At 34.2% G+C, this 14,361-nt stretch overlaps 1 protein-coding gene across 2 annotated transcripts; it reads left to right on the forward strand.

Annotated features, from left to right (window-relative positions):
- The first annotated feature begins 2,994 nt into the window (after window positions 1–2,994).
- On the forward strand, window positions 2,995–6,349 carry LOC133309193 (membrane-anchored ubiquitin-fold protein 1). Of its 2 annotated transcripts, XM_061509938.1 has the most exons (4): window positions 2,995–3,136; window positions 4,326–4,490; window positions 5,758–5,857; window positions 5,952–6,349. In XM_061509938.1, exons 1-3 carry the CDS (start codon window positions 3,004–3,006, stop codon window positions 5,811–5,813), a joined length of 354 nt encoding a protein of 117 aa, XP_061365922.1. In that variant the 5' UTR covers window positions 2,995–3,003; the 3' UTR covers window positions 5,814–5,857; window positions 5,952–6,349. The 2 variants fall into 2 exon arrangements, with proteins under 2 accessions (XP_061365922.1, XP_061365921.1); XM_061509937.1 differs by having other exon boundaries at window positions 5,758–6,349.
- The last annotated feature ends 8,012 nt before the right edge of the window (window positions 6,350–14,361 follow it).

The raw sequence follows: 14,361 nt of genomic DNA on the forward strand, positions 1-14,361 counted from the left end.
TCTAATAGTTGAAACAGGACACGACACGACACGACACGTCAGAATTTTTGAAGTGTCAGCTTGAGGTCCCACTTACGGTTGTTCAGAACTTAGATTTCAGCTACCAGATAATTTGAAGTTTGAACACTAGGCAACTATTGGGACATAATTGATTAAAGATTAGGCTATAACTGCATGAATTCGATTTCGTTGGTCGATGTGGGGATCTTATTAATAGGTAATCTGCAATTCCTTTTAGAAATCTTTAAATAAATTGAGGGATTTGCTTGATCCTGGTAGGATATTAGTGTCTAACTCCATCTAAATTTCTTTTTACCAACAAAAAAGGGTTTTGAACACTGCATTGTAATATTTTTGGCTGCGAGTGCTGTGTCTTCCTTGTAATGTACTAATCTTTTGTACACATTCACATAACTTTACATAATTGTGAAAATGTGAAGTAAATGTACGGTATAGAATGATCTAGCTTTTGACCACCGAGATTGTGCCACGTATTTAGTTTATAATCATTATATTACTTAGTGATTTTGGTGTCGTGACAGTTTAAAAAAATAAATTAAGTGGTATTCAAATATTTTATTTTGGTAAAAGTGGCAATACGGTCAATCTCCCTGATAATGCAACTTTGCCATTATGTGAAAAATAAACTGTTAAATTTTTTGATACATAAATAATCTGTTTTTTGTTCATGTGAAATATAATATGTTTTAATTAAGGGAAAACATTTTCTCCTTTTAAAGGAGAAAATTTTTCTCAGGTTAGTGACTCAAAGCACATGTGGGTTCCACCTTTAGTTTTTTCTCTTTCTACTATTTTGTGGGACCCACTTATACAATGTGTCACTAATATGAGAAAAATTTTCTCCTTTAAAAGGAGAAAATGTTTTCCCTTTAATTAATTACACAAAATAACAGTAGAAATTTTAAGCCACAATTTGTTGTTGCTTTTATCTTTCATATATAAGCAAAAAAGCCTTTTTTTTAAGCCACAATCATTTGGCAATTCAATTCCTGTATAAATTTTATCTAAAAAATAAATGGACTTCGATTTTATTTTATTTTTTACTAAAGAATGGCATTCACATGTGTGTACTAATATTTATACAAAGATAATAGGGAGAAAAAAGAAGAAAATTAAGGAGATGTTATAATCATTGTGAGAAAGAGTTGTTCAAGGTTAAATGATTCTCATAGTGCATATTCATGTTGTTGTTCATGTACACAGAAAATTGCTTTTATATGTTACTCACAAATATTTTATCTATAATTTTAAAAAAATACCTTTTTAAAAAGTTAAGAAATATTTATTAATTGAAAAATTGTATTAAGAAATTATCAATAAAATTAAAAAAGTCCATATCATAATAACAATCATTTAACATGATAAAATAATTTAAATAAAATGTTTCTTTATAAACTCAGCTAATATATAAATTATATAAACTGTTGCACAAATAATGCAAAAACAAAGCTTACATAAATATTAAATTCTAAGGGATAAGATATTGTAACAATCAATTAGTGTTACTACTAATATTACTATTCATCAATTTCACCGTTAGATCGATTATGTTGATTCAACAGTTATATTTATTTTCATCTTTGTATGATTATGATTCCTCATATTTAATGTAAAAGCATTAAATATGAAAAATCATAACCATAGAAAGATAGAAATAAATATAAAACATTAAATATCGGGAATCATTACCATACAATGATGAAAATAAATATAACTGTTGGATCAACATAATTGATTTAACCGTAAAATTAATTGATAGTAAAGTAATAACACTAATTGATTATAACAGTATTTTTGTGGAAATTCTAAACATGAATTTCTTATTGTTTATAAGATTAGAAATCCGTTTAAATTATTTTATTTTACTCTTTAAAAAGAACTTTTCTTTTCTTCAAAATTTCTCTTTGAAAATATTTCGATTATAAATTCATTTAAATTAAAACAAGCTAAACTAAAAACAAGTTATCTAAAAGTAACTTTTAAAATTATAATGTTATGTGGCATGTGTTAATGTTGTGTGAATCAGTGAATGTATATATGATAATTTCTCCATTTCCACAGCGTTCGGAGATGAAAAGGAGGGAGAAGCCATCAAAGAATGGAGTCATTGACCACACATTTCGAAGACTTTGAAAATTCCGAAGCAGCCTCGTTCCTTGTTAACCCATTTCATCTTTTTCTCCGATTTTAATATTAGTTATTGCAAAACACAAACCAACAAAGAAAAAGGAATCACAAGAAAAAGAAATAAAGCACCCACTTTCTTGTTCTTTTTCTTCTTCTTGCATCTGGGTTTCTGAAAACAAATTCTGTGACTTCCACAATTACTACTCAGATCAGTGGCATACATACCCAAATCAGAAACAGAAAAAAGATTTTTTTTTTTCTTTTTCAGGTTTCTCCATTGTCTATTCTGCTTTTTCCAATCCTTTTTTGTTTTGTAGGTAACCCAGTTGAAAATTTAAGATTTTTTTTATTTTTTTAATTTGATGGATACCCATTTGAAGATTGGATCTCTTTTTGCTGTTGCTGTTTGAGATTCCTTTATACTGGTGTCAGTGTGTTGAATTATGTTATGATGTTTACTTTTAAGAATTGTTTTATTCCCTTTATTCTTTTGGGATGTATCCACCTCAGTTATTCCCAATTTCTTCATTCATGTTCTTATGACATGAGTTTTTTATAAGAACATTTCAAACCTCTCAAAACTTTCAATGATTTGTCTAGTTTCCCATGCCAGAGTGCTCTGCATGTTATGTTTGGGTATGGATATGTGCCTGAGAGAACTCTTACTTAACCTTTTCTTTTTTGCCTAATTTTTGCAGGATACTTGAGTGATAGCCTTTGAATGAAATCCTGTTATTTCATTATTGAAACTCAATTGAAGTGATTCACTGGAATACTTCTTCTTCATAGTCTTTGAGGTACAACTGAAGCTATTAGATTTCTTTTAACTCCACCTGTTCCCTTGGATCTCTGAGCATGGCTGGGAATCAAGATCAGTTTGAGATCAAGTTTCGGTTGACTGATGGTTCTGATATTGGCCCCAGAAGTTTTCCTGCTGCTACTAGTATTGCAACACTGAAAGAAAGTATACTTGCTCAGTGGCCAAAAGGTTAGTTGTCTTATTATCTTTTCCTTTATGCTTATATTTTTGGTCTTCCTGTTTAATAGTTAAATTATCAATGTGAGAATTGAGTATTGTTCCTGTTTGTTATAACGAACATTGTACTACAAATTAAGAGAGACTGGTAGTTTGGTTGGAGTTGGATGGATTGAAAAAAATGGTGACAGCCAGTGCAGGATCATTTATGTGTATTTTATTTTTCTGGTTATAAAGGAGGTGTAAGACCTGGTATGTGGGGGGCGAGATAGGCTAAATTTGATGCAAAGTGGCCTTAGTGGGATTTGATTTCCGGATCAAGTGGTCCTTGTCCCTGAAGGAACTTGGTGCCACTTGATCTAAGGCTCTTGGGCTGGATTTATTCATTTACTTTAGAAGATATATTGAGGATGAAGAAGTAAGAATTTCCTTTTAGTATATAGTTATTACTTTTTGAGTGTGTGCGGATACGGCCATCACCAAAGTAACATAGAACTATCAAAATATTTCATGCTTATAAAGATTTTTCTATTTAATGTAATATCATGACTTTTAATGTGAATTAAAGATATGATGTCCTTCCTATCCTCAGGCACAGGTATGTTGAACGTGTCTATGCGCAAATGTTTTGTTTGCTCAATTCCTTTAAGGAAGATTTCCTTCAGAAATTGAGGAGACTTTGCATTTCTTCTCCTCATCTCATACCATTCTGTTTGACTTGTTCAGAATTGGTGCCTTTTTAGTACCTTTACAAGGAGATATTTATATGTCATTATTTTACTAAATCTTTAAGCTGAAGCTTTTCAAGATTAAGGTGTTCTTTATTGGTTAGTAATTTTTCAAGAGAATATTTGTAGCTTAGTGTCCATGCCATTGCTTATTGTGGATCTTGCTTGATGTGTGTACACACATTATTCATATACTTTCAGTGAGATCCAAGTTTACTTGTTTCCATATTCACCGCAACTTGCTTTTAATTAGATATAATGAAAATGACATGTTCTAGAATAATATAGCTGCATTAAGTTGTATTTGGAAATGGTAGCAGGACTGCATAATGAAATTTTAAGTAGACATTGTCATGCATCCAGATATTTGTCATATTGGTGTAGTAATTAGTATTTATGAGCCTCACCCTGAACTTTTTGTCATGCCTTTTAATGATATATGAGATCTGTAAGTTTGTGTTTCTGTTTTGAAGATAAGGAGAACGGCCCAAGGACTGTAAAAGATGTGAAGTTAATTAGTGCAGGAAAAATACTGGAGAACAACAGAACAGTGGAGGAATGCCAGAGCCCATTATGTGATGCACCCGGTACAGTTACGACGATGCATGTGGTTGTGCAACCGCCTACTATGGAGAAAGGTCTAATATTTATTTCTGAGACATGCCAAAAGCTAGTTTTAATAGCTTTCTTTTGTGTAAGCAGCTTCAAGATAAAATATTTTTCTTAAAAGGTTGACTGGGATAAGTTTTAATAGTTTCTCATTGGCTGTAGCAAAACATGTTTTTATAATTTTTCTTTTTGATTGGTAGAAACAGTTCATTTCCTTTATTTCATAATTTTTAAGAGGGTTCAATCACATTATTTATGTAATTCTTTAGTAGATCAATGTTTTTGAGTGCCAAAGATAACTTACGTTATTGAATGTTGGATTTGGTTTTGGTAGAATACTTGCATAAATTCCTTTAATAATAAAACCTTTCCTTAATGGACAGATTACTTATGAGGTATCATCCTATAACTCAGCTGTCATAGAAAAGCAATCCCTCGTTTTTTCCATTAACATTTTTATACTGTACTTTACTTTCTTAATTGTGAAATACTCTCGAGAAGTTAGGACTGAAAACATTTAGGGTGTGTTTTTGGTAAGGTTTTTATAAAAGTGCTTTCCTGACATTCCTTTTTTATATCTTTTTTCTTTCTTTCAGAAATTACTTTTTCTACTTATGAAAAAAGTACTAAAACTGTTTTTTTCTCTGGGTTTTTAGCCCTATTTTTTTTCCAAAAAAACTTCATCTAATGATCTTGAAATTTCTTAGATACATTTTTTAATTAAAAAAAATGTTTTCTTTTCTTTAAGAAAAAAACACACCCACACAAACATACGGGTACTTAATCTCTTTTAGAGTACTATTTGTCCTAATCCAATTTTCAAACTTATCTTGAGTCAGAACAAAACCACTAATCCACACCATCTATCTGCTTCAAAATACATATAAGAAAGTGCAGTTCTTTTCCAAAATTTGGAGTTTTTTATTATTTATTTTTTTAAAATAAATTGGGTGACTTATGCTAATCCTAATTAACTCTTTTTTTTTTTTTGTGTGTGTGTACTTATTAACTCTTTCCTTTTGTCTGAGAAAGAGAAGAAAGCAGAAAGATCAAATTTTGTGTAGTTGTCTTGATAACCAGATGGACTCTATTGGAAGACACTTGACTCAATTTTTCAATGATCGGTTATAGTAGTGCACTTCAAGTACCAAATGCTTTTTAAATAAGTCAAAACTGGGAAACTACTTGTATATAAATGTAAAATTGCTGGTGTTCTGTTTGACCAATTTTTATTTCATTTAGTTTTGGTGCTTTATCTGATATTTATTGAAACTTTGGTCTTTTCTCATGATACAGAGAAGAAAGGTGCAAGCGAATCAACACAGAAGAAATGTGGTTGTGTTATTTTATAGCATCCAGATTGAATAGCAATAGCAGATGTCACCTTTCTTAAGTGGTTAGGGTTTACACTTCATTTTTACCTAAGCTGTGGCTTTCAAAGATTTCCTCATACACAAATCCTTTGGTTGCATGCCTCATTCTTACTACAGGCAAAGAGTACTTAACTTGGTGAAGATTGTGTGAAGCTTGTAGTTCCCTGATTTCTCTGTGGCGGTAAATTCCTTACACAATTTTCATAGGAGTTGTTTTTGTGCTGGTCTCAAGTCTCAACATCTAGGCATTGCCTCATCAGCCACTTGGTATAATTGTTGATTGAAATGAACTCTCTACTAGTTTGCCATCTGGTTCCTGATATACATATTTTCAAATTCTTCTCAGCCCTGTGCCTGATGTAAAATGGTTCCAGTCATAAATGTTTTGAATATTTTAATGTGCTTTGATTTGCTTATTGTTTATATGGTACCATTGCTACTCTTGTATAGCAGTTGTGACGATAGTGGTTTAACTACATCTCTCTAATAAAATGGAGGTTTGATGCTTGAATTCACTCTGTCTTCATTTATATGTTAGAAAAAATTAAAAAAGACTGCAGTGTCTTACAATTCAAGTTTCATGCCAGAAGTCATATTTTCTTTTTAGACCTTTACTTTACAGCATATAAATTGCTCATTGTGAGAGGCTCGTTATTGTAACCTTATGTTCCAATAATTTGAGTAATATCTAATTCAGGTTTTTAACGGCTTCCCATTTACTAGGAGGACTGGATAGTTGGGATACATTAGGAAGTCATTGTTAATGTTACTACCATTTGAACTTGTGTCATTTATTCATGCCAATCCCTTCACCTACATATAACCTTGCATTTTGTACATTATCTCAACAATGAGACCCCCAGCACAGTCAGCAGCATTATCCTAAAAATTATTTCTATAATCACCGTAGATATCTATCCTTGACAATCTTCAATATACCAAAAAACTTAGAAGGATTAAATAAAGAATTAGTCCTCTAGATTCGTCCAACACAGATTTTGGTCCTGTATGTATATAATGATCATTATACTTTTACTCGTTAAGGTATTGTTTAAGTGATGTGGAATACATTATTGTAATATATAGCTGAAACAGTAAATTTTCCTTTTGCATTACAACACCGGGCCTCTGACACAGGAACAGTTTTAATTGAATATTTTATGTACGGTGAAAGCAACACTTCAATCATTTATACAGGTCTTTCCAATCAAGCAGTATTTATTGCTATATATATATATATATGGCAAATGAAACAGACACTAGCTAAGGTTCCTCTACAATTGGAAAAACTCAACTTTTCAAGCTCAAAATCATGGTAACTAACAACATGGCCAAAATTCCAATATAACCCACTAAAGATGGAGTGCAGGGAAAAGCAAACACCTTCCTTTTTCAGAGCAAAAAATGATGAGAAAACCTTTGTGCTTGATCTTCTTGTTAGCAGTTTCTCTGTTTGAATCACATTCTAATTCTCTCCCCCTCTCAACCCACAAGAGATGGATAATGGATGAGTCAGGGAAAAGGGAGAAGCAGCATTGTGTGAACTGGTCAAGCCACCTCAATTCAATGGTTGGAGAGGGTCTTGACTTAATACCCTTGAAAGACATTGTAGTCGAAACGAAGGAACTTGGCTTCAACTGTGTTCGCTACACAGGGGCAACGCACATGTTCACCCGCTACGCCAGCCACAAAGTTGGAGAAACATTAGACTCAATGAAGCTCCCTGGTATTAGGTTAGACCTGAGACCTTACAACCATTCTATGGAGAATATTATCCTCGTAGAAGCCTTTGATGCTGTGGTTGATGAGTTTGGGAAACAGGGTATGATGGTGGTGGCTGATGACCATGTTAGTGTAAAGACCGAATTCTTCAATCATACAATCATATGCACAACGAAAGCTAAAAGAAAAAGAAGAAAGAAAGAAAACCATGAGACACCGTTTATCCTAGATCATTCTAAAGAATGTACTTAGTTACAATAGAATATAAATAGGCTTACATAACCCTAAACAGAATTATCTATGTGCTCGAGTCCAAATTACTAAACAAACGAAATTTACAAAATAACTCAAGGTTCATAACAGTACTAGACTGCTACGAGCACATGGGCATTCCCACATGTATCCCTGTGTCGGGGTAGCCCATAGACTCATGCCCGCTCACTCGAAAGCGGGATCCCTATTGGCTTTATTTGTGGTAAGGGAACATAAGTTATTATTTAGATGCAAAGTAGGAGTCATCCTCAACATTCTCCCATTTGGTGAGTACTTTGCAAGCTTCTTCAAACCCATTGTAGCTATTGTACACCATTCAAACTTCTTTGTACTCATTGCCTTGGTTAGAAAATCAATATCGTTCACCTGAGTCAACTTTCTTCAACTCTAGAACATTTTCCTCTATCTTCTCTTAAAGTGGTATTGTATGTCGATGTGTTTGGTCTTTGAATAAAAGTCTAGGTTCTTAGCCAAGAATATAATACTCTGACTATCATACCCAATTGTCACTTCTTCTAGTGTAAAGCTAAGTTCTTTACACAATTTGTGCAACCGGTAACTTCCTCGACGATATGTGTCAAGGCCATGTGTTTTGTCTCAGAAGTTGGTAAAGCAACTATGATCTGCCTCTTATTCATCCAATTGACAATTGTGCCAAATAAGGAAATAACATATTCACTCGTAGATCTTTTACTATCAATGTCACCTCCCCAATCAACACTCGCAAAGTACTTCAGCTCTAATGGTGGTTTCCCCTTGAGTATCATAACTCAAGGTTAGATGTACCACAAAGATAATGGAACACACACTTCACAAATATTCAATACTCTTTTCTTGGCTTGGATGTATAATTGCTCGATACTCCCACTGTTTGAGCAATATATGGATGAATACAAATTATAACATACATCAAACTCCCAACTGTGCCTGCATAAGGAACTGATACAATCTCTTCTTTCTTATATTCATTCTTGGGGCACTAGAGAACTAATAACACAAGGCATAACTGTCATCATCAGCATGAAGAATATATTCCAAGTGTATAGCTCTCAGATGATTTTTTTTTCCATTGTGGATATCCTCAACACCAAACCAATTGATGCTTCAACTTCAGCCTTGGTTTTAAAATCTACATCTTCTATCTCGTCATGTTCGGCAACCTCAAAATCTTAACTTTTTGTTCCAACCTGTATATTGATTACATCTTCTTTCAAACCAAAATCTAACTCCACTGTATGTGGCTTTTCTAGAGCTTTTGGAAAAATATGATTTGACTTATATTTTCTAAACACAACATTTTTGTTGTAGGGCAAGTTTGTTACTATATTATTCTCACCGCACTCGTTACTATGCACTTAACTACAAGAAAATATAGACTCAAATAACCCTAAGTCACAATAGTTATTTATGAGCTCAAACTTAAATTACTAAATAAAAAAAATTAGAGTGTAACCCAAGACCCGCAATAGTACCTGAGCTCAATAAGCACGAGAGCAATGAGGAATGGCTACAAGTGCTTTCGCGTCAAAGGAAAACTTCATGTTAATAAAAAAAATATTTGTGATTATTTTTCTCTCTTCTAAAAATAAAAAAGAAAAGAAAATTTAAACTATAAAGTAATGATATATTTATATTTTATATGCTTGTTGGTCTGGAATGGTATAATGGGCTCTATATGCATCACATTTCCTACTTTTGTTATAAGACAAAATATCCCTATAACTTATTATTTCTTGATTGTTTCATATAATCACGAGTAAATATCATTTTCGGTGCTTAGCAAATTTTACGATGCCCGCTTTAGTCCCTAGCAAATAAAAAAGCTATTCGTGGCCCCTAAGAAATTCAAAATAGACTCATTTTAGTCATTTTGATGGACTAATGTGGATCTTTTTTGAATTTGTGAGGGACCACGATTTCAACTAAATTAGTATTTTTTTAATTTTTTTAAGGACCACGAATAGTCTTTTTATTTGTTAGGGACTAAAGCAGGTATTATAAAATTTGCTAACGAGCAAAGAGAGTATTTACTCTATAATCATATATCTCACTATGGTTCATACATGCTTTGCCATTAGAACCATATCTAAAAATCACTCCCTGGATTTGGTTGATTCTTGCACTATTTCGGTGATTGAGGGATGTTTGGTGGCTGAGAGACGGTGGAAAGTGATTGTGTAAGGAATTGTTGTAAAAACAGAGCTACAATATTGTCTCTATTTATCTTATCTTAATTCTATGCAGTCTTTATCTTTTGTTTCTTTCTTTTCAAGTATAAGCTAAATTATTTAGGATTGAGTGATAGATTGCACACCTTTGCACACTGTCAAAACAATTCACACTCACATATTAGGTCAATGACTATTGAACCTTTTGCCTACCGCACTTTCTCTTTCTCTACCTTTTGCATCCGCGCTTGAACACTCTGCAGATGAAGGCGTTGTTCTCTCTTCACTGTCATACATGGCAAAATCAATCACTTACGAAATTCATTGGACCACCCAATGGAAGACTTGACTTTACAATTTAAGTTACTTCTTTTACTCCTCCTTATGCCGTACATCAAATTCTTAATATTAATATTTTATGATATCATGTTGATACAAATTGTAAAACACTAGCTTCTGTTTATATTAATATTTAAATCCAAATTCTAATTAAATAAAAAAGTAAACCACAAAATATAAAAAATAAAGAAACTATTCATAAGAAATTATATACAAATATTCTAAATTATCCAAAGATATTTTATATATTCTACTACGTTAACATTATTTTTAGTACTAAGAAAATATTGAAGACTCACTACATCCTTTTTTAAAATTAAAAAAATAACACATTTAATTTTTATTTTTTTCTCTCGTCCCTTTATAGTTGTTAACACTTAAATCTGATTTTTTTTTCCTTCATATTTGTAGCATTTAAGATATACTCTGACTACGTTTGACAAAATCTAAAATTTGTGTGATGCCATACGAATAAAAGTTATAATATCTAACTAACACATAATAAAAATTATGTACTACTATTATAGCTGAACTGTGGGTATCCTAAAAGGTTTGGAAAGAATTTGGGTTGGTGGTTGGAGAAAGATTATTTTAGAGAGTAATTCAGCTTATGTTATTATTTTGCTCACCAAAATTGGTAATGATTCCTGTGAGTTCCATTTAGTGACTCGAATACGGGATTGGCTCTCAAAGGATTGGACTGTCGGGTTACTTCATACTTACAGGGAAGGAAATGTTTGTGCAGACTGGCTAGCAAACCTTTCTCTTCTTGTAGAAAATTAGAATTCAAACATGTTTCCGTTTTTATTTCCTATTAATTAGGATTGATTATGATTGATTAGGATTGATTATGATTGATTAGAATTGATTGTGATTAGGATTGTGATAGGATTGATTAGTCATCGCTTAGTCATTCTTAGCGATTCTTTCTTGTATAAATACTCACTCATGTAATTTATTCAATATCAATATACAAAAACTTCTTAATATGGTATCAGAGCGGGTTCGTTCCTACCCTAATTCAAATCTGAAATAACCATCCAAACACTTCCATCACCGTCAAACACCTCCTAAACACCGCCTTGAATCTGTCCAACACAGAAACCTAGTTTACTGACCTCCGATCAAAAAAGTGAGGTGACCATTCGACTCAGAAGGATCCGACGAGTCGACCGCCGCTGGACCCATCGCCGTCAGCCGCTGCACGCGCCACCACGCGCCGCCTTCCAGACGTTTTTTTTCCGTCGCGACTTGCACACACCTTCTCGCCGGCTTCTCCCCTTCCTGTTCCAGAGGTCAGATCAAAAGTTTACAAAACTTGATTTTTCATCAACGGTCAACCCTTCTCTTTTTATTCATGGCTTCCTCAAAACACTCTTTTTATTACCACGAGCAACCTCCTAAGGCCACTAGTCATGTGGTCCAGCAAGGTACAACTTTCCATGTTGATAGTCAAAATCATTGGATCCTTGATTCTGGAGCCTCTGATCATATGACAGGTAATCTTGGCTTGTTTTGTTCATACACTCCATATTCTGAACCTTCTCGGGTCAAGATCGCCGATGGCAGTTTTTCCCAGATTGCGGGACACGGAACCATTAAACTTTCTGAGCTGATTACTTTGACATCAGTTCTTTATGTTCCTTCTCTGACTTGTAATCTCATTTCCATTAGCAAGCTCACCTCTGAGTTGCATTGCTTTGCTAAATTCTTTCCACATGGTTGTGTTTTTCAGGAACAGGACTCGGAGAGGATGATTGGCAGTGCTAGAGAGGATGGTGGACTTTACTACTTTGAGGAGGATGTGACTCATGAAGCTGTTTTCGTAGAAAAAAACTCTATGTTTCCTTTTGATTCATGTAATGATGTTATGCTGTGGCATCGTAGGCTAGGCCATCCAAATTTTATTTATCTTCAGAAGTTGTTGCCAAACTTATTTATTAATAAAAGTCCAAGTTTGTTTTCTTGTGATATTTGTCAACTTGCCAAGCATACTCGTGCTCATTATCCTTCTAAAGTTCACCATGACTCTTCTCCATTTTCCTTAATTCATAGCGACATATGGGGTCCAGCCCGTGTTAAAAATATTTCAGGTACTCGATGGTTCATTACCTTCATTGATGACCATTCTCGAGTTTGTTGGGTGTATCTTCTAAAGGATAAGTCCGATGCTGCATCCGTGTTTAAAAAATTTCATGCCATGGTTCAAACCCAATTCCAAGTTGCTATACAAATTCTTCGTACAGATAATGGCAAAGAGTATTTTAACTCTATTCTTGGAGAATATCTTTCCCAACATGGCATCCTTCACCAAAGCTCGTGTCCTGACACACCCCAACAAAACGGAGTTGCGGAAAGAAAAAACCGACATCTCCTTGAAGTTGCTCGGGCTCTTATGTTTACCACGAGTGTTCCTAAATATCTTTGGGGAGAGGCAGTTCTCACTGCCTCGTATCTGATAAATCGAATGCCATCTCGCATTCTGAAATTTCAGTCTCCTCTTTCTAGTCTTGTTCGTATCTTCCCTTCCTTCCGAGGTGTCTCCTCCTTACCTCTCAAGTTATTTGGTTGTGTTGTATTTGTCCATATTCCCTCCCATCAACGGTCTAAGCTTGATCCTAAGTCTCTCCAGTGTGTCTTTATTGGTTATTCTCCTACTCAACGTGGCTATAAGTGTTATTCACCCTCTCTTCGTAAGGTCTTTGTCTCTATGGATGTCACTTTTTCTGAGAATGACCCTTTCTTCCCCTCGACTTCTCTTCAGGGGGAGTCTATAGGAGTAGATGAAGATCAGTCATGGGAACCTATTAATGCCACAGTATTACCTCTACTTTTGGAAACAGGGGGAGCTACAGAATCCTCACCATCAGGAGCCTCCTCAACATGGGGACAAGTTTATAGCAGGCGAAAGCCTCCTCAAAGTGTGAATAACCCAGAGCCTCTACACTGCCAGGATTCTGAACCATGTTCTAGTTCCAGCACCCCAATACTTGAGTGTCATGGTGAAAATGATCTACACTTGCCCATTGCTCTCAGAAAAGGTACTCGATCTTGTACTACTCATCCTATTTCTAATCATATTTCATATGGAAAGTTGTCCCCAGGGTTTCGTGCTTTCAATACTATGTTGGATAGTACAAAGATACCGAGAAATATACATGAGGCTCTCAATGATAAAAAATGGAGGGATGCTGTCTTTGAAGAAATGAATGCTTTAGAAAGAAATGGAACTTGGGAGATAGTGACCCTACCCAAAGGAAAAAAGGCAGTAGGATGCAAATGGGTGTTTACAATAAAATTCAATGCAGATAATAGCATCAACAGATACAAGGCAAGATTGGTTGCAAAGGGTTTCACTCAGACTCATGGGATAGATTATCATGAGACTTTTGCTCCGGTTGCTAAAGTCAATACCATCCGAGTTCTCTTATCTCTTGCTGCCAATCTAGATTGGCCTCTGCAACAGTTAGATGTGAAAAATGCATTCCTAAATGGTGACTTACATGAAGAAGTCTATATGGATCCTCCACCTGGTTTTGAAAGGGGAAATGAATCAGTGTGTAAACTAAAAAAGTCTCTATATGGATTGAAACAGTCTCCCAGAGAATGGTTCGACAAATTCACACAAGCAGTCAAAAGAAGAGGCTTCATTCAAGCACAGACTGATCATACTCTCTTCCACAAACACTCTAAGGATGGTAAAATTGCTATTCTTATTGTATATGTAGATGATATAATTCTTACAGGTGATGATATTGAGGAATTGAACACCTTGAAGAAATTTCTAGCAGCTCAATTTGAACTCAAAGACCTTGGCACTCTCAAATATTTCCTTGGTATGGAAGTTGCTAGGAGCAAAACAGGCATCACTCTAACACAAAAGAAATATGTTCTAGATCTTTTGTTGGAAACAGGAATGTTAGGGTGTAAACCTGCTGAGACACCTGTGGAACCTAATACCAAGTTAGGTATTGAAGATGGGAATGAGGTGGATAAAGAACAATATCAGCGATTGGTTGGTAAAC

Source organism: Gastrolobium bilobum, unplaced genomic scaffold, assembly GCF_033153095.1.
Source record: "Gastrolobium bilobum isolate Gb01-03AN ecotype WA unplaced genomic scaffold, APGP_CSIRO_Gbil_v1 utg7600, whole genome shotgun sequence".
Taxonomy (NCBI): domain Eukaryota; kingdom Viridiplantae; phylum Streptophyta; class Magnoliopsida; order Fabales; family Fabaceae; genus Gastrolobium; species Gastrolobium bilobum.